We start from the raw sequence: 20,361 nt of genomic DNA, 5'->3' as shown, positions 1-20,361 counted from the left end.
ATTGCTGCATAGTGAGTTCAAGACCAGCGTGAACTACACAGCAAGACCCTGTCTCCAAAAAAAAAAAAAAAAGAAGAAACCAAAAATATAAATAAGGATGAAAATGTATAATAGATATTGGGAAATGGGAAGAAAATGTTCAAATGAGAAGGGGAATGGGGTGGGGGAGGGAAAAAGGGACGAGGGAAAAAAGAATGGAAGGAAAAATGGAAACAAAGCTTTGTAAACAAAGAGGGGAAGAGGGGTTGAAGGGAGAAAAGGAGAATGGGGGAATAAAGAACAAAGATATATCACATCTGGATTTAAATTCCCTATGATCGGGCCGGGGATTTAGCTCAGTGGTTCTGGCACCTGCCTCGCAAGTGCAAGGTCCCAAGTTTGATTCCCGGTACCAAAAAAAAAACCCAACAAAAAAACCCTAAATTCCCTATGATGAATGTTATCATTACGTATATCTGCAATGTACCAATAAAAAAAAGAAAACAAAAAATGTGTTCTGGCTAGACGAAAAAGACCTTTCTACCTCTGTAAGGGCTGCCATGATCATGATGGTGAGCCAGGCAACATAAGTGTGACCACAGTAGCTAACCCTAGCTTTATTTTATCCAGCAGATGCCGGAAAGTACTCCAAGTGCTTCACCTTCAACATCTCATTAAATCCACAAGCTGTACCAGGAAGTTATCCTCACATCGTTATTTCCATTTTATGGGAAGAAATCTAAGCTAATAAATGGGTAAGCTGGGATTTAGATCTTCAAGCAATCTGACTCCAGACCTGAGCTTTTAACTCTCCTCTCTGAAAAGTGTCATTAATAGTGTAAGGGTTTAATTTCTTATATGTTAGGTTAACAAAGATCCATAAAATGAAATATTGATAAGGCAAGGAAAAACATGTGGAATAATTTTATTAGAAATATTCTAATAGGTCAGGGATTTATCTCAGTGGTTCCACCACCTGCCTTGCAAGCACAAGGACCCAAGTTCGATCCCCGGTACCAAAAACAAAAGAAAACAAAAAAACAGAAATATTCTAACACATTTTTTGAACAAGTAATCAAAAAATAAATCAGGACATAGAAGATATGAACATGTAAATTTTTTGCTCTGAAAACAAACGCTAAACTCCTTTTCAAGCTTAATGGACATAACAAAAATCAATAAATATTAAACTACAGAGAATATATTAGCAAATTTTGAAAAGTAGAAATTTTACAAGCTATTCTCTGACCAAAATGCAATGCAACTAACAGTAATATAAAACATGCCCCTTAGAAATTTTAAAACATAAAAATAGCATCTCAAATTATCCTTAGGACAAGAAACAAAAAATAAAAAAGATTATTTAGAAAGTAATTTTTTTTTTTTAGAAAGTAATTTTAAAAGTCGGATACAGACAAAGCTCTGTGCAGAGGTAAATTAATAGCATTAAATGCTTTTAGTGTCAAAAAGAGAAAAATGAATGAATCAATTGAGCATGCAAGTTGAGATTTCAGAAAGTAGTGTAACAATAGGCCCCTCCCCAAGACATGGGAAAAAATGGATATTTGAAATAGTAAACAAAAGAAAAAGAGAAACACATAAAAGGAGATGGGACGCGCTTTCTGCCTGTGGAGAGCAGGCTTAGCAGCACCCACGTGGACTCCGCCTTCGAAGAGGTCTCGCCAGCCCGTTCCACAGCAAGTGGCATGACACCGCTGCTTAATTCTGTGCACTTATGCTCCCTCGCTGTTAGACGTGACAGGACAGAGACCCCATCTCAAGACTCATTACTTGCTCAGGGCCTGGTAAGTGTTGGGACCTTAATAAATGTTTGCTGAACAGAAAGAATGAATGCGATCAAGCACTGATCTGGAGTGGCACGGTTCCCAGTGTTGCTCCTGTCCCCTCTGCCTGGCCAATGTTGCTCGGTCTGGAATGAATTATTCTAACAATGAGGAACAAGTTATAGATATCTGCCTAAAGTATATTATGCAACCAACAGCAATTCTTTTCCCAATATCAATAAAATATGAAGATGTGGGGTTTTGCTTTTATTTATTTCCTCTTATCCACTGAATAATCAGATATTTCTTTTGTGAAATCGATTCCCAAGGCCCTGTTCAAATGCCACCCACTCTGGAGACGTACCCTGATTTCTCCAACCAGCAACAATCTGTGTTTCCTGGGTGTCTTAGTTACTTTTCTCATTGCTGAGACGAAATACCAACACCCAAAATTAAAGGAGGAAAGGTTTATTTAGCTCATAGTTTGTAGAGGTTTCAGTCCATAATTGGCTGGCTCCAAGGCAGCGGGGCGTGGCAGAGGGACAACAGTTCATAGCAGAGGAAGACAGCAAAAGCAGCAAGGGGCCTTATCAGCGTCTCTCTGCCCCTTTTATCTTACCCAGTCTGCTTAGGGCAGGCAGCACTCACACCCGTAATCCTAGTGGCCTTGAGCCTAGCAGTGCCCTGTGAATCAATCCCAGCGTCACACACTCGAGATCCAGCCACTTCTGAGAAGCCCCATCTGTGAGTTGTCAGCACCTCTAGACAGCTCTCCTACCCAACAGCACCCAGCAGCACCCCTGATAGGAAGCTGCACTCGGGATTTGACCCTGGCTTGAACTCGTCTCCCTGGGGTCTGGGGTGGGGAGAGAGGCAGGCACAGGGCACTGATTTCGAAGGTTGGTTGCCCAAATGCCCATGCGGAACTCAGAGCATCCCAGAGCAGAGGCGAAGGGTTGGTAAGTTGACTGCCGTAAGGCTCGGGGCCCAGCTGTGTATACTTACACCTGCACTGCACCTGGTTAGGAAAAGGTACCAGAGGCAAAAGAAGGCCGGGGCGGGAGAGGAGGGGTTGCTGGCACATTAGCTGGGGCTGAAAGATGCTGTCAACAGGTGTTTTGTGACTGATGAACATTCCAGGCAGGGGACCCACTGGGAAGTCCCCAGGGTCAAGAGACAACCAGTTACTTTGGAAAGAGCCACAGCATTGGGCAGCCCTCCACATGGTCTTTGGCTCTCAGAACAATCACCCTGAAATGAAGGTCACACCCTGTCGGTCTCTCTGCTCACCACTCTTCAATGGTTCCCCAGGATTCAGGGCCCTCTCAGCTTTGTGCGATCATCTGCCCTGGCTTTTGCTAGCTCCTGCGCACACCACCTCTACACCCTGAGCAGCGAAGGCTTCAGGAGCACCAGTCTGACCCCTTTTGCTCCTCACTCTAATCCCTACTGTGCATCCTTACACAACATTCAGGGTGGGCTTTTATGCAAATGAATCATGTCACTCCAGTGAAGTTAGGATGAAAGCCAAGCTTCTAGCTTTTAGGGGTTCCCACTAGTCATCTGGGACAAATTGGGCACCAAAATAATTAAAGTTAATAGTTATAGAGCCGGGCACGGTGGCACACCCCTATAATTTCAGTTATTTGGGAGGCTGGGGCAGGAGGATCTTGGGTTTGAGACCAGCTTGGACAATTTAGTGAGACCCTGTGTCTAAAAAAAATAATTTTTTTTTAAAAGGGCTAGGAATGTAACCTAGTTGTAGAGCACTTACCTAGCATGTGTGAGCCCTTGGACTCAACAGTCCTCAGGAACACACACGCACACACACACACACACACACACACACACACAGAGTAGAAATTCAAGAGTTCCTTCTAATAATAAAAATAAATAAACATACCTGGAACATACCTGCAATCCTAGCTACCCTGGAGGCTGAGGCAGAAAGATATAAATTTCAAGACCAAACTGGGAAACTTAGTGAGATGCTGTGTCAAAATAAAAAAAAAAAAATTCAGGGCTGGGGATGTAATTCAGTGGTAGAGCACTTGCCTAGCACACGCAAGGGCCTGGGTTCAATATCTAGTGCTGTGGGTGGTAAATATATGTGTATGTGTGTGTGTGTGCTGTATATCTATAGAGGAGAATGTCAAATGTCAACTAATAATGTGGAGAGAGTCTTGGAGCTGAAGAGTTAGCATTTTTGAAACCATCCTGAAAATTTATTCAGTCAAGAATCATCAGCAGATGTTAAATCTGTCTATTTAAACTTTGACATGGCATGGGATATCTTGTGGTCATAAAGTATCTCCTTATAGATTGCTTACTAATTATTAGTAACTATGAATTGGAGAAATCTGACCATATCTTGACTGTGTAATGAAAATGAAAGTCAAAAATCACCAAAGATGTACAGAGAGACATCTGTGCTTTTAACTGGTATAAAGGACACAGTGTCACTTATGCAGTCTTTCATCAATGAAAGCATAACCCATATATAATAATAAAAAACAGCAGACAATACAAAAGGAGAAACAATCTATTAAAATAAAGAGGAAGACTGAATTCTTTGAAAATTTCAACATCATAAAAGACAAAGGAAGGCTAACCACTCCAGAATAAAGGATGCTAAAGAGAAATAACAACATAATACAACACATCGTTCCCAGACCAGACCCTGTACTACATGGAAACAATGCTATACGGAGAGAGACAGAGACAAGTGACAAGAGATGAGTAAATTAGCTGGCATGTTGTGGCAGTGTTAGAGCTAGTGCAGTGGGAATTGTATTGTGGTCAGAAACATGCACTGTACCAAAGGAACATGATGCATAGAACTCATAGCTCCGAATAAAAGTCCCACGCCTGCGCTTGGCACCGAGGGCCCATGGCCTGCGGCCTCCGGGAAGATGTTAGCAGTGGGTGAGCTGTGGACAAAGGCTAGACGGATGCCTTCTGCAGCATGCTCTCCAGCTCCAGCACCTATGAAGTCTCACACAGCAGTCAGTGGGCTTTTTGCATACTGATTGCATATTGAGTCACGTCATTCCACCGAAGTGTGGATGAAAACCAGGCTTCCAGTTACTCTCTGTAACTATAATTACTTCCTATAACTTTGAAATTATTTCCAAATAAAAAGTTAAACCAACAAGTCCAAGTCCCTTGCCATGGCCTGCAGGCCTCTGCACCCCCCGCCCCCCAGCACCGTCAGCCCCAGCTGCGCGGGGCACATTCAGTTTCTCAGCACACCGAGCCCTTTCCTACTGTTGTTTGTACATTGAATTCTTCTCCCCTCACTCAGGTCTCGGGGATGCAGTATTATCATTTCCTCAAAAAGGCCTTTTTGTCCCCAACCCCTCCTGGTTTAGCTCTGTCATATTCTCTCCTAGCGCCCATCTGAGCTTTCTCTTCATGACCTTGTCACAGTTTATGAGTTTGTAGTTCAAGAGGACTGCTCATGTCTGTCTCCTCCAGCGGCCTGGAGCCTCCTGAGGCTGGGGCTCCTGTCTTTTCCTCATGGATGCATATTCCACTTCAGCTGCTGGATACGGCTCATTGCTGGGCCCTGAGCTAACTGAGGAAATGTATTCCACTCTCCAAGTTCACCTCCAAACTGTTGGCAGCTCTCAGAGAACATACCCTGCAGGTCATTAGCCCCATATTCAAGCGGGTTCTTCTGCCGGGAGTGGCGGCTCAGCTGTAACCCCAGCATTTGTGAGGCTGAGGCAGGAGGATCACCATGAGTTTGAGGTCAGCCTGGACTACATAGTGACAGCCTGTCTCAAAAAGCAAAAAAAAAAAGGCTTTTTCTTTGAAGGCTTCCTAGGTGGTGTCTCCCTTCCCCCTCACCCCAGTATTTGAAATTAAGGTAAAGAGGAATTTCAGAGAGGGCATGTCAAGGAAGCAGTGGCTTGGTCAGACTGCTGCTCAGAGGGTCAGGCTCATTCTAACGAGAGGTGACTGGGGCCCAAAGTCATTGGCATAAGGATCCCTCAACTGTGGAGAGTCCGGAATGGGTGCAAAAGGCTGACTTAAGGGCTGAGTGGAGAAGAGCAGCAAAGAAGCAGTGTTCAGAGAAGTAGGAGTAATATCAGCAGAGAGAACTGTTACCATAGGGCTGGGGATTTAGCTCAGTGGTTCCATCTCCTTCCTCGCAAGTGCAAGGTCCCAAGTTCGATCCCCGGTACCAAAAAAAAAAAAAAAAAAAGAGAATTGTTACCAAAGGCAAGAGAGGAGGACAGCTGGGCATAAAAACCTTATACATTTGGGCTTTCTTCTTCCTTGTTCAAGATCAGCATCTGGCACCTGGTGGGCTGAGACAGCTCAGTGCTGGAGAAAGACTCATTCTCTAGACCCTGACTCCACCACACAGAACCTCGGTGACTGTGGGCACTGGACTTAGCTTTCCCAGACTCCAAGCCCTCATCTAAAAAACTGGAGCAGTGCTGATATTTACTTTATGGGCTGCTGTCAGGATCACATCAGATCATCTTTGGATTACAGATGTCTTTGAACCATGCCTGGTCTACAATCTCTGGTAAGATCTCCTCACTCCAGCCTTCCACCAGTGAGTTCCAGGCCAGATTAGAGAGCCTCTGTCACCACCATCTGTTACACGCTCCCTTCCTGGGATGTGAACCCCACTGAATAAAAGGGGCTAGATTCCATTTAACACTAGCCATTCTCCAAAGACTCCCTGAACATCAGCTTCCTACTTGTCCCCAAGAGCATGGTCTACCGTGCTGGAGTTTGCCCACTTGACTGCAATCAACCGTCAACCGAGAGCTGTCTACACCCTGTTTTTCAGCTACGATGACCTCAACACAGTGACAGTACAGGAATTATAATTATTCTCAGGCTCCCTACTTGGGGATACCACTAATGTCTACTCATACATTCTGACCATCCCATCTCTGGAGAAAAGAGAAGCATGTGGTACCATTTCACAGCTTAGAAAACCCCATGCCACTGTCCCTCCCCCCTTCACCCTCACAACTGCCCTGTGAGGTAGATGCAGCCAGTAACTATACTGCTTTACACTTGCCGAGCATTCACAATGTACCATGCTCTGTGTCACGTTTCCATGTGAGATCTCATTTAAATTCACCCAATCACTATGAAATAGATTCAATCAGTGTCCCCATTTTACAGAAGAGAAAATTCATAGAGTGGTTAGAACTTGCCCCAAATCAAAGAGGAGGCAAGTGATGGAGCTAGGATTTGAACCTCAGACTGTCTGACTCCAAAGCCACACTCTCAACTCTTCTACAGTATTGTTTCACAAAGCGGGCATGTTACTCCCCAGACATTACTCCTCTGTCCATTAAATTGAAGTTCAGAGAGGTAAAGTGGTTTGTCCAAGGTTCCACAACTAGGAACTTGAAAGCTGGAATCCATGTTGGATCCTCTGGTTCTGAGGCCTCTGATACCATGAAGCTTCCCTGACCGAGCCTGACAAAATACTAGGTCATATCTCTGCAGCAGACTTTCCTTACCACCCCTGCTCAGCCCAGATAGTATTTCTGTGCAGGAATTCCTTTGTGGCATTTATTGGAAAATGTGTGTTTTTCTGAATCTCAAAAATCTGTGAAGAAATTGAGAAAAAAAGTACTGTAATTCTCCTATGAGAATTAATGCTTGACAATATACAGGAGTTCCTGGTTTGAAGGGATCTACTGATATCAAGTAAAAAATAAGAAAAGGAAACACTGACACTCAGAATCTAAAGTTAAGGTAGACATTTCTGGAACTTGGGACAGGAGCACATAGGGGAGAAGTTATCATAATTTAATGATTTTTTGGTGGCAGTTGGCATATTAAAAATCTGTCTATGGCCCTGTCTGCTGTTAATAGTGACTCACTCTCACAAATAGAAATTATATGTTTACATGCATACTGTATTTTATACAAATTCTGTGATGTTCCAAGAAATAAGTGTCGTGGAAACAAGCTTATATTGGCAATTTCAACTCATAACTGTGAAGTGCTGTCAATCTAGGTGAATATTTAAACATTTTGCTATTCAACCACCACCAAGAGTGTTTGCTGACATTTTCCAGTTTTTGAATATTTACTATGGCCTACAGTTCTTTTTAACTACTACTAAATTTGTATTTATTTGTTTAAAAAAGTACAGAAAGTTATGAAAAAGAATAATATATTTCAGGAATTCCCCAGAATTTCAATTTTCATTCCTAAATCCTGAAGATTAGTATCTGCTGGGAATTTGGAAACTTTAATTAATAAACCTTTGTGCTTTGACTCCCCCAAGCAATCCAGTGTGCCAGCAAATGTGCACAGAGGCCATCGCTCTGGCCTCCGGGAAGCCCCCCCGCACAGGAGCTAGTCCCGGGGCGCTTTCCTTCACCACCCGCTCTGGAGGGCTGAGCGGCGGCCGCTCACGGGACCGCCTGCTGACCCTGCGCTCCGTCTGCGGCGTCATCTGTGCCACCCAATCTCATCTCAGTCACTGGTACAATCCTCGTGTCCCTCCCGGGAGTACGGCTCACTTCCCTGCGGAAGTGTCCCATGTACTCCAGCACTGACAAAGACGCAGGGTCCGTAAAAGGGTGCCTTGTCAAACTGACAGCCTCAGTTCCACGCGTCCAGCACAAGGAGCGAGGCCTGGAGGGCTGCGGCGTTAGGCAGACCGCGGTCCGAGTGCCGCTCGGCCCGCAAACGGCTGTGTGGCTCTGGGCAAGTCCGTTAACCTCTTGGAGACTCAGTCACTCCATCTGTACAGCGCTGGCAGCATCTGTGACACAGGGATGCCGCGAGGGTCGAGTGAGGCCGCAGGTCCCGTGTCCGACCCAGAGCAAGCCCTCAACGGACGGCAGGCAGGAGTTACTCCCAGGCGACGGCGCCCGCGGCCCGGCCCGGCCCAAGCCAGCTGCCCGAAGCCCTTCCTTGAGCGCGCACACTCCAGGCTCCGCCCACGGTTTCTCCGGGGGCGGGCCGGGCTGGCTCAGGGCCCAGCCAGGAGTCTCCCCCTGGCCGGCGTGGGCGTCCAGGGCGGCACCCGAGACCAACGCCCCTCGCGCCTCCCGCGCTCCGCGTCGCGTCGGTGTGGCGCTGCGCCTTCGAGGCCGAGGCCGGCGCGGCTCTCCCTTAGTCCGCGGTGCGGCCGCAGGTTTCCGGGGAGGCGGGCAAGGCCCTCGGCGTCCGCACAACCCTGCGCTCGAGCAAGCGTCCTCGGGCGCCCGGCGGCCCGCTCTTGCCCGCGCGCTTCCACACCTCGAGGCGGGAGCGGGCCGGAAGGGCCGGGAAGGAGCGGGGCGGCTCGTCCCGGGTGCTCCCGCGTGGCTGCGGCGGCGGGAAGCGGAGAGGCTTCAGGGCCCGGCCTTGCAGGGAAGCCGACTCACCTCCCCTTCCCCTGGGGGACTGTCCTGGGTGCCCTCGGGGCCTGGCTGCCTCCCCCCGGGGCTCTGGCTTCGGGCACCGCAGAACTGTGCCGGGCGTTTGCCCGCAGGCCCCTCCTGGGCAGGAGCCTCCGGAGCGGCTCTGTCTTCAGCCCTTTCTCTTGGAGGGCTCTCCTGGTCATTCTTACTCCCGAATCCTGCGGGGAGAGAAGAAAACTGGGGTTGTATTTCCTTGTCTTCACCACAGCCAAGGCTAGGAAAACCTGCCTTGGGAGACCTAGGTGAGGCAACTTGGCGGAGAATCTCTTGTAAACATCCAAGTTTTGTATTTATTTATTTGATTATTTATTTATTTTGCGGTACCAGGGATCGAACTTGGGTCCTTGTGCTTATGTGAGGCAGGCAGCGGAACCACTGAGCTAAATCCCCGGCCCTTTGTTCTGTGTTTCTGACAGTAGGCAGAGGATGAGGCAGTCTTGTGGGAAACCTGTCAGAGCTCAGTTTCTGAAAACTGCTGGGTTTGAGTCCTAGCCCAACACTTCTTGCAGTGCAACCCTGGACAAGCTACAGAATTCCGTGTAGTTCCTGTTCAGTCAAAAGATGGAGATAATGGTAGCTTCAGAGGGTCACGTGTGGCTGGTGAATCTGCAGAGCCAGGGAGAGCCTAGCAGTGTTATATTAAATTGGAACAATCAACATTAAATTTACATTAAGGAAAACTTTCCAACTCTGTCACCATTTGAGGATGGGTTCTTTACCTCCTACTACTGGTAACAGTGATAAATACTTATTTACCATTTAAATAATCAGGAGTCCTTTGAGGGCAGCTGATTACATTCTTTGAAACAAGAGAAATCAGATTGGGTCTACAGCATCCTAGTGATACCAGAAAGCAAAGATGTTTTTTAAGGATGCCAGGGGTGATTATTAAACAGATTGTCACTGTGCAAGTTGTAACAATTTCAGCACCCTAAAATATATAATATGCTCAAGTGAAATAACTAGGAAAAGTATTCCATAAGCCACTCAAAAGCATTAAATTATTATTATTATTATTATTATTATTATTTTGGTTCCAGGGATTGAACTTGAGACCTGGCGCTTCCAAGCAGGCGGCACCACTGAGCTAACTCCCTGGCCCAAAAAGCATTAAATTATGATAAAGACTTTAAAAAGGTCATTGTTAGGCCGGGGAGTTAGCTCAGTGGTTCTGCCCCCTGCCTCCCAAGCACACGGTCCCAAGTTCAATCCCTGGTACCAAAGGAAAAAAAAGGTAATTGTACCAAGAAAGGTGATGGTCATAAAGATATGTATCATTTTGAAAATAGTTGTAAGTAGGAGAGTGTTAATATATGGATATTTTTTCTTCTATTTTTTCTTGATAAGGAATAAATACGAACTATGGTAGTTTCTACCCATGTAAGGAGGAAATAACAGAATCAGAGAACTAAGTATGGTAACCCAGGAAAGCAAAGCTCCTACTATGACTGGACAGTACCAGTGAACATACAAAGTAACCAGGTTGGAGGAAGTTCTGTACTTTGTTCTGAAATGATATTGACAAGTAATTTTTTTTTTTTTTTTTTGGTGCTGGGACTTGAACTCGGGCCTCTGTGCTTGCAGGGCAGGCAGTGGAACCACTGAGCTAAATCCCCACCATGAAATGATGAAGTATCCATGAAAACTGACTTAAACTTACTGCCTCATCTCCTAATAAAATAATTCTCAACCTGGGAAGCTTAAAAAAAATACTGAGCTCCAGGTCCTACCACCAAATATTACCAGACTCTATGATAAGGGGCTAATATCCAGAATGTATAAAGAACCCCTTGAACTTAACAACAAAAGAACAAAAACCACAATTAAAAAATGGCAGGGCTGGGGATTTAGCTCAGTGGTTCCGCTGCCTGCCTCAAAAGCGCAAGGTCCAGAGTTCGATCCTCAGTACCAAAAAAAAAGGACAGATGAGTTAGGCAAAATGATGTATGCCTAAAATCCCAACTAATCAGGAGGCTGAAGCAGGAGGATTGCAAATTTGAGGCCAGCCTGACAATTTAGTGAAATCCTGTCTCACAAAATACAAAGGTCTGGGATGTAGCTCAGTGCTCCCTGGGTTCAGCCCCAGTATCACCAGAAAAAAACAAAAAGCTAGGCACAGTGGGGTACACTTGTAATCTTAGCACTCTGGGAGATAGAAGCAGGAGGAATGCAAAATCAAGCCCAGTCAGGGTGATTTAGTGATAGCCTGTCTCAAAAAAATTAAAAAGGGCCTGGAAATGTAGCTTAGTGCAAAACCCCTGGGTTCAGTCCCCAGTACTGAAAAACGACACAAAACAAAACAAAAACAATGGCCACCAAACACATGAAAAGATATTCAGCTTTACTAATCATTAGGGAGTTGCAAATTAAAACCACAATAACACTACCTCAAACCCATCAAAATGGCTGCTGTCAAAAGAAACCAAATGTGTTGAGTGTCAGAGAGGATGTGGAGAAATTTAAAACCCGCATGCACTGTTGGTGGAAATGTGGAATGGTACAGCCACTATCATAAAGATTGTCACTTAGCACTCAAAGAAAACATAAATCAGAACCAGTATGCCAGGTTCTCAAATAAAGATCTGGTAGTGCCACCTGCTGTGTATATACCTGAAAGAAATGAAAGCAAAGTCTTAAGAAATATTTAAACACTCACATTCCTAGCAGCATTACTCATAATAGTCAAGGGATGGAAATAACCCAAATGTCCCTTGACTGATAAATGAATAAACAAAATGTGTTATTTATATACGTTGGAATATTATCCAGCCTTGCAAGGAAAATCTGACCCATGCTACAATGTGGACGAACCTTGAGAACATTACATTAGGTAAAATAAGCCCATTGCAGAAGGACAAATCATCATACCATAGGGCTCAATGCATATGAGATAGCTTGAATATTCAAATTCATAGAAAGTGGAATGGGGGCGGCCAGGCCCTGGAAGGAGAGGAAATGGGGAGTGACTGTTTACACAGTTCCAGTTTTGTAAGCTGAGAAGTGTTCTGGAGATGGATACTGTTCTTGGTTCACAACGATGTGAATATATTTAATACCACTGAACTTAGAAATGGCCAAAATGGTAAAATTTATGTGTATTTTACCAGAGTTGTAAAAAAAAGATCCCCAAATTCCAATGTGCAGCCAGGTTGGAGATCTGTAAGGGGAAAGGGCGGGAAACCTTACCAATTACAAGTTAATACTGGTATAGATAGGTTGTGTGTGTGTCCATGTCCTGGGAACTGCCGAGGCCTCTGCATGCTAACCATGTGCTATATCACTGAGCTACACCTCCAGACTAGAAGAGGCAGGGGTTTTGTTTTATTTTGTTTTGGTTTTTGAGGCAGGGTCCTGCTTTGTAGTTCAGGCCGGCCTTTAACTCACTATGTAGCACAGGCTGGCTTTGAACTGGCAGTAATCTTCCTGCCTCAGCCTCTTCAGTGGTGGGATTACAGGCATGCACCACCATATCTGGCCTAGAATAGGTAAGTTTTAATAATGCCAGCAGGCCTGGTCAAGGTATCATAACGAAAGGACAGTGCCCCAGGTTTCGATAAGCATGCCGAACTTCAATGTATCATATCTAGGAAAGACACCGAAGTTCAAAAATTAATATCTGTATAAAAGTCAGCCAAATAATTTTTTAGTTTTGACAGTGGTATTGTGGTTTAGAGTCCTTATGTTTTAGAGAATCATAGAATTTCACCTGTGCTATCTGGGATTTGCTTCAAAATAATAAGGGAGGAGAATCCATGGCCATGAGTTATAATTGTTACAGCTGAGCAATGGGTTTGTGGGGATTCCACGTGCTATGATACTTATTTTCTGTGTTTGACATAAAAAGAAACAGGAAAAAAGAGAAAGTTAAAAGTACCATTCCATTGGGCTGAGGATTTAGCTCAGTGGCACCGCGCCTGCCTTGCAAGTGCAAGGTTCTGAGTTTGATCCCTGATACCAAAAAAAAGCACCTCATGGTGAAAAGAAGCACTTGACCATAAAAGGTGGTAGCGCTAGAGGTCAGTGGCTCAGGTTTAAATCCTTAGAGTTCCATAACCTGATTCCATAACCTGGGTCCACCTGGAACCTGCAATCTTCCCTTATTCTGAGTTTCTCTTTTCTTTCGGATCTAGTAGGATTATAAAAACTCTAGGAAGGTATAAAAATAGTAACTGGTAGAATTTCTGAAACCTAGAAAGGTATACAAATTGGAATCTCAGGGCCGGGAATTTAGCTCAGTGGTTCTGCCGCCTGCCTCGCATGCGCAAGGTCCAGAGTTCGACCCCTGGTACCAAAAAAAAAAATTGGGGCTGGGCATTTAGCTCAGTGGTTTTGCTGCCCACTGCGCAAGCTCAAGGACCAGAGTTCCATCCTGGGTAACAAAAAAAAAAACCAAACAAAAAACCCCAACAAATTGGAACCTCAGGAAGGTATTGGAATAAGAGAAAAAATTAAACCTATGGTTTTTAGAACTTTAATAACCAGTTTGGGGCCAGGGATTTATCTCAGTGGCACCATGCCTGCCTTGCAAGTGCAAGGTCCTGAGTTTGATCGCTGGTTCTACAAAAAACAAACAAACAAAAACCAGTTTTGGTGGTTATAGAATTTAATAAATAAATGATAATAAATAATAAATAAATTATAGAATTTAATAAATTCTATAATCACTGTATTTCTGTATGCTTAAAACAAATACAGTAGTGAAAAGAACTAGCTATAGTGAATTTGTATTTACAGTTTAAATTATTTAAGATATTTTAATTGCCAGGTGTGATGGTGCACACCCAGCACCAGGAGGCTCACTTGACCCCAAGAGTTTGAGATCAGTCTAGCCAACATAGCGGGACCCTTGACTCAAAAAGAAAAACAACTTTAATAGGACAAATTTATAATCAAAGCCTAAATCCCCTATGAAAATGACCTTTAAGGTTTTTTTTTCGTTAGTCTAATAAATTGAGCAATTAAATAGAGAAGTGGATATTTCTTTCCAGCCCAGAAGTCTCTCTCTCTCTCTCTGTTTTGTTTTTTTTTTTTTTGGTACCAGGGATCGAACTCAGGACCTTGCACTTTCAAGGCAGGTGCAGTGCCACTAAGCTAAATCCCTGGCCCTGGAAGTCTCTTACATACAAAATAATCTATTAGGGCCGGGGATTTAGTTCAGTCATTCCAGCACCTGCCTTTCAAGTACAAGGTCCTGAGTTCGATTTCCGGTACCAAAAATAAAAACAAAACAAAATAATCTATTAGTGGGTCCTGGTGGGAACTTTAAGAAGAGGCAAGCTTTGCATGGCGGAGCACTCCTGTGATCCCAGCACTTGGGAGGCTGAGGCAGGAGGATCACTGTGAGTTTGAGGCCAGCCTGGGCTACATAGTGAGTTCAGGGCTGACCTGAAGTATAAAATGAGATCCTGTCTCAAAAAACAAAAAAAAAAAAAAAAGAAGAAGAAGAAGAAGAAGATGTAGATAAACCACTTGGCACAGGGCAGAGACACAGGGTGCTCTTGAGTCCAGTTCAAATGAATTTATTTATTGGAAAGGGGGGAGGTGGCAGCAGATAGATATTGGACAGCAGAGCCCCAAAGGGGGCCTCCCGGTTGTGCTGTCTGCTGGACGAAGGGCTGGGGATCTGGTCACTCAGTCCTTCAGCACATGCTAATTGAGCCCAATAAGTGCCAGGTACTGGACTTAGAATGGTGAGCGAGAAGGGCCCTACCTCTTCCTGCTTCCAAGGTTTGCATCCAAGTCCCACTGGCTGTTTGCCTTGGTGGGGGTTGCACTAGGCCCTTGTGCATTCTGGACAAGACTTCATCACTGAGCTACATCCCCAGATATGTCAATAGATAAAAATAAATCACTGAAGAATGTGAGGATGAAGGAGAAAAATATCTCCAACGACAGAAACCAGGGTGGGAGGTGGTTGGAATGTTGAACTGATATGTATGTAGACTGCAGTGTCTGGGCTCAGGGCCACCGCGCGTAGTTACGCAGCTTGGGCTACCTCCGCCTCTGGGTGAGCATCAGTTTATACACTTATTACAGCACATTCTGAAGACTGCAGTGGTAAATTATCTGGAGAAAATGACACCCTTTTCCAGTGGCAAAGCACCTGCCTAGCATGAGTGAGGCTCTGGGTTCAATCCCCAGGACCACAAAAAGAGAAACTTTAAGTGAACTGAATCTGCCTGTGATCTCTCCAAAAGTCAGAGTTTGTACCACACTTTCTGTTCTACGGGGTTTATTTTCTTACCACACTTTTTTTTTTTTGGTACCGGGAATCAAACTCGGGACATTGTAGTTACAAGGCAGGCGCCGGAACCACTGAGTTAAATGCCTGGCCCCACATTTTCTTGATAGCTTTTATGCTGGGTTAGGATCTAAGAAACCTGAAGCAGAGAGGCCTCTCAAAGTCTAGAGCAGTGGTGGCAAACCTATGGCATGTGTGCCGCACCAGGCTGTTTGCTATCATTGAAAGCTCTAAAAGGTTTCCCATTACTGCTGTAGGGTAAAAACAGGCATTCCTTGGTGTCATAGGAAGAATACTGAAACTAGCCTCCCCAAGATTCCTATCTCCTGGTTATTCAGTCAAATACTAATCTAGGTTTAGGGGTTTGTTGTTTATTGTGAGACAGGGTCTCTCTATGTCATTCAGGCTGGCCTTAAACTCACTGTGTAGCTCAGGCTGGCCTTGAACTCATGGTGATCCTTTGTCTCAGCCTCCTGAGTGCTAGGACTATAGGCATGCAGCTCCATGCCTAGGCAGCCATTTAAAAACAAGTTTTCTTGGAAGGCTGAAGCAGGAGGGTTGCTTGAGCTCAAGAGTTTGAAACCAGCTGGGGCAACATAGTGAGATCCTGTTTCTAAAACATAAAAACAGTTTTCTTTGGCTGGTAGTAAAAGAGATTCAAAGCATCTAGCGGAACTAGAGCCATTGTTAGCTTGAAGATGGGGGTGCGGTAAGGGAAGGGTAAACCTTTGTGCTGAATGAGGGATGTAGGTGGCATGAAAAGTGCTGCCCCTGGCTGACAGCAGCGCAGAAGCAGCCAGCACAGCCCCCTGCACAGAGCAGAGTTTCACCAGCACCCTGTGTTCGCAGGGCTCTCCCCAGGCCTGTGAAGAAGAGCCTAGCACAGCCAACCCCTGAGCTTGACCATGTGTGAGCATGAGTGGAGACAACCAGCGCCAAGTGTGCATGATCTGACCTGCAGCACTGTGAAATGTGATGAGTGGGTGTTGTTTTAAGCCACGAAATGTGTGGCAGTTTGTTAAGCAGGGAGAGAAAATGAATCCAACGTCTCCTGAAGAGCTCAGCTGAAGAGAACAGGAAAGGGCTGGAGCAGCTGTCTTGCGCATTAGTGGGGAGAACACATTTCCCCACCCCGATGTTTCCTTTCATGTAGAGGGAAGTCTAGAGATACAACAGTCTGGATCTTTCCTGACCTCTGACTTACTTAGGAAGCAGTGGAGTTATTTAGGAAGGAAAATGGTGTGTCTAGGCACCTGTTCCTTGCTCTGTTTTTTTGTTGTTGTTGTTTTGGTACCGGGGATCGAACTTGGGTCCTTGCGCTTGTGCAGCCGGCGGTGAAACAACTGAGCTAAATCCCCGGCCCTGCTCTGTCTTTTCTCTGGAGAGTCGAGCCTGCTGGCTGGGAACTGAGAGGGTAGGCCTGTTCTGGCTGTGACCATAGATAGTAGATCGTTAATTCTGTGACATGGGCCAGCCCTCAGGACTCAGGGAGAGTAGAGAAATAATTAATGGGCTCCCTCATCTAACAGAGCCCTGCAACAAAATAAAAACTCCACACGTGTGCGCACACACCCGCGCGCACACACACACACACACACACACATGGGTGAGCACGCCCTGGATGCAAGCTGCACAGGCAGGCTGGCTTAAGAAACCGATGCCTGCCCTCCTCCAAAGCCCCACCCTAGTGCTGTAGCAGTAGGGTAATGTTTTCAAATGTGCCCAGCGCTGGTTTTCATGGACTGAAGTGACCGTTCCCCTTTTTGGCATACTAGGAGTTAGGGCTTTAACATGTGACCATATTTGGAATAGGGTCTTTAAAGAGATAACTGATAGGGCTCGGGATTTAGCTCAGTGGTTCTGCTGCCCGCCTTGCGAGCACAAGGTCCTGAGTTCGATCCCTGGTACCAAAAAAAAAAAAAAAAAAAGATAACTGATAAAGTGAGGTCATAAAGGGCCCTACTCCAACAAGATCACTGTCCTTATAGGAAGAGGACATTTCAGGCCAGGGATTTAGTTCAGTGGTTCCGCCGCCTGCCCTGCAAACGCAAGGACCAGAGTGTGATCCCTGGTACCAAAAAAAAAGAAGAGGACATTTGGATGCAGGTGTGCACAGAGGGAGGACTGGGTAAAAACTCAGGGAGATGATGATCACGAAGGCAAGTGGGGGCCTCAGAAGAAACTAGCCCTCCCAGCACCTCAATTTTGGACCCCCAGCCTCCAGAACTAGGATGAAATGTTTGTTTGGAGACTGGGTCTTGCTATTATGTAGTTCAGGCTGTCCTTGAATTCACTGTGTAGCCCAGGCTGGCTGGGACTTGCAGTGATCCTCCTGCCTCAGCCTCCTGAGTGCTGGAATTACAGGCGTGAACCACCACACAACAAAATGTTTGTGTTTAAGCCACCCAATCTGTGATACTTTATTACTGGCGCACTGGAAATGAAATTGTTGCCTTATACACTTGCCTCTGTTTTCGAGAACCTGATAACCTGTTCTGACTTCAAAGAGTCAATAAAATCAGGAATAGCTGAAAGTTAGCAGCCCATCTGAGGGGCTCAGAAACCAGAGAAGGCCCAGGCCAGCTGGATGAAATGGCTCCACCTGAAGTAAAATTGGAGAGGGCTATCTCAAAAATAGGTCACAGATAGCAGCACAGTTTGTAATAGCTAAAACTTGGAAACAGCCCAAATAGCCATCAACTGGAGACTGGATAAAGAAAATGTGGTTTTTAAAAATAAAATGGAGTACTACTCAGCCATAAAAAATGAGAAATTAGAGACATTTATAGCTAAGTGGATGCACATTGAGGCAATAGTCTTAAGTGAAATAAATAGGACACACATGTGTAAATACCGAATAGTTTCTCTGGTGTGAGAAACTGAAAGTGTAAATAAGGACTAAATGTATAATAGGTAATGTGAAATAGGAAGAAAAGGGGCAAAGGGGAAGGAAGTGGGAGGGCTAGGGGAAAGGATAGAAGGGAATGGGATTAACATGAGAAAATGGAAAAATAGGAACAAAATCTTTGTAAATAGGGAGGAATGGAGGGGTTGAAGGGAGGGCTGGGCAAGGGTGAAAAATAAGAACCAAGAGAGATTATGTAAAGGTGCAAATTTCCAATGATGAATGTCATTATATTGTGTACCTAAAATGTACCAATGATTAGAATGAATAATTGATAATGCAAAATAGGAAGAAAAGGTCCAAAGGGCTAGGGGTAGTGGGAGGGGCAGGGGAAAGGAAAGAAGGGAAAGGAAAAATGATGAGAAATGGAAAAAATGGAAATAAAGTCTTTGTAAATAGGGAAGGGTGGAGGGGGTGAAGGGAGGGCTAGGAATGGGGAAAAAGCAAGAACCAAGATGCATTATGTAAAGGTACAATTCCCAGTGAGAAATGTAATTGTGTTGTATACCTAAAATGTACCAATAAAAGAATTTAACCAAAAAAAAATGAAAAAACAAAACAAAACAAAAAAACAGGTCACAGAAGCTCAGATTTCCTCGCCACTGATCTCTCAGCCTGTTCCTTTCAAATCCATGGTCATCTAGCCAAACCATCACCAACAATCGGTACAGGTCTGTATTTCTGCCCACTGCGCATTCCAGGGATAGTGAAAACCACATGCACCACTCAAAAGCTGTGATGCCTGCAGGGGTCTTTCTGGCCCACTCTTCTTCAGGTTCACTCAAATGGGTGGTGCCACATCTGCCCACTGTCAGGACATAGCACCGTGTCATGCACTCACGCTAATCAGCTTGTGCTCATCCTGTCTGTCAGCTGGTCATAGGAGATTCCCTGGGAGGTCCTAGGGTTAATTGAGAAAGACAATACAGTACAACAGAAGTTGGTGCTGAAGGAGTGGGAACCATCTGCTCATCTCAATGGCTCATACTTTCTGGACCCTTCTAAGCTTGGCCAACCTTATATCATTTCCATTTGCTGATAGATTGCTGCTGTGCACACCTGACCCTGTGGCTGGACTGGTCAGATGAGAATCCTTTTTTTTGAGACAAGTCCTTGCTTTGTAGTTCAGGCTGGCCTTGAACTCACAGCGATCCTCCTGCCTCAGCCTTCTGAGTGCTGGGATTACAGGTGTGTGGCACCACACCCAGCTGAACACTCCACTCTTGAGGAGAAGCTCATGTTGCATGGTCCTTCTGATTAGGTATTTAGTCCTTTACCCAGGCCCTGTAGCAAGCAAGATCTGTTTCTTGAAGGCAGAATAGTTGTCAGCAAAAAAAGGGCCTAGATTTATTTTTTTTTAAATCCTTTGAGGCTGGGGATTTAGCTCAGTGGTTCTGACACCTGCCTCGAAAGCGCAAGGTCCCGAGTTCGATCGCTGGTACCAAAAAAAACAAAAAAAAGCTTTGAACCTGTGCTTTGATTCCCTTATTGGTGCTTCCTAGAGGCTCCATATAGCGCCTCTGTTTGCTGTCAACTGTTGACTATTATGCGGCCTGCTGGAGCGTAAGTACTAAGTGATAAGGCATGGTGAAATGCGCCCTGGATTAGCTGCAGAGAGTTCTCTTGCTCTGGCCCTTACTCAGAACTCTGGCCTTGCAATGACTCCATCGATGACACAGCTTATCATCCCTGACATCCTCCAGCCATAAGCCATCAAGCATTGTGCCTCTTTAGGGGAGCAGGCTGTGTACGGTGTAACTTTTCTTTTACCTGGGAGGAGCTGTTATTGAGTCCTCTAGACCACTGAATCCACCGAGACTCCGCTGAGGTGCAGGTGTGTAAATCTCGCGTGGTTTACCTCTCACTTTCTAGTTCGCATGTCTTGTTACTCCTGCCCATCAGATGCAGTAATGCCCACGTATCGACCAGAGTGATATGTTGAGATCAAGATCTCAGCAGACGATTTTATGGCAGAGCAGAACTGATAGAACCTTGAAGCAACATGAAGATACATGGTGGCTTTGGCAGCTAAACGCAAACTACTCCTGGTTG

The 20,361-nt window shown here is 45.2% G+C and overlaps 1 protein-coding gene across 5 annotated transcripts in view; it reads right to left on the bottom strand.

Moving 5' to 3' along the window:
• Positions 1–875: 875 nt before the first annotated feature.
• Bcl7c (BAF chromatin remodeling complex subunit BCL7C) overlaps positions 876–20,361 on the bottom strand; it is a 43,496-nt gene continuing 24,010 nt past the window's right edge. For 4 of the 5 annotated variants that reach the window (XM_021237472.2, XM_004856191.4, XM_021237474.2 and 1 more), the window contains one exon: positions 876–9,321. In XM_021237472.2, coding sequence (XP_021093131.1) covers positions 9,124–9,321 — 198 coding nt within the window. In that variant the 3' untranslated portion in view covers positions 876–9,123. The remainder of the gene's footprint in view (positions 9,322–20,361) is intronic. The other variant, XR_015450354.1, reaches the window with a different exon arrangement.

The sequence above is a fragment of the Heterocephalus glaber genome, unplaced genomic scaffold (assembly GCF_053883595.1).
Source record: "Heterocephalus glaber isolate CG9 unplaced genomic scaffold, H.glaber_assembly_v1.0 deba00000943, whole genome shotgun sequence".
NCBI classification, from domain to species: Eukaryota; Metazoa; Chordata; class Mammalia; order Rodentia; family Bathyergidae; genus Heterocephalus; species Heterocephalus glaber.
The sequence above is the reverse complement of the archived record's forward strand: the minus strand, read 5'-3'. Positions and strand labels throughout refer to the sequence as shown.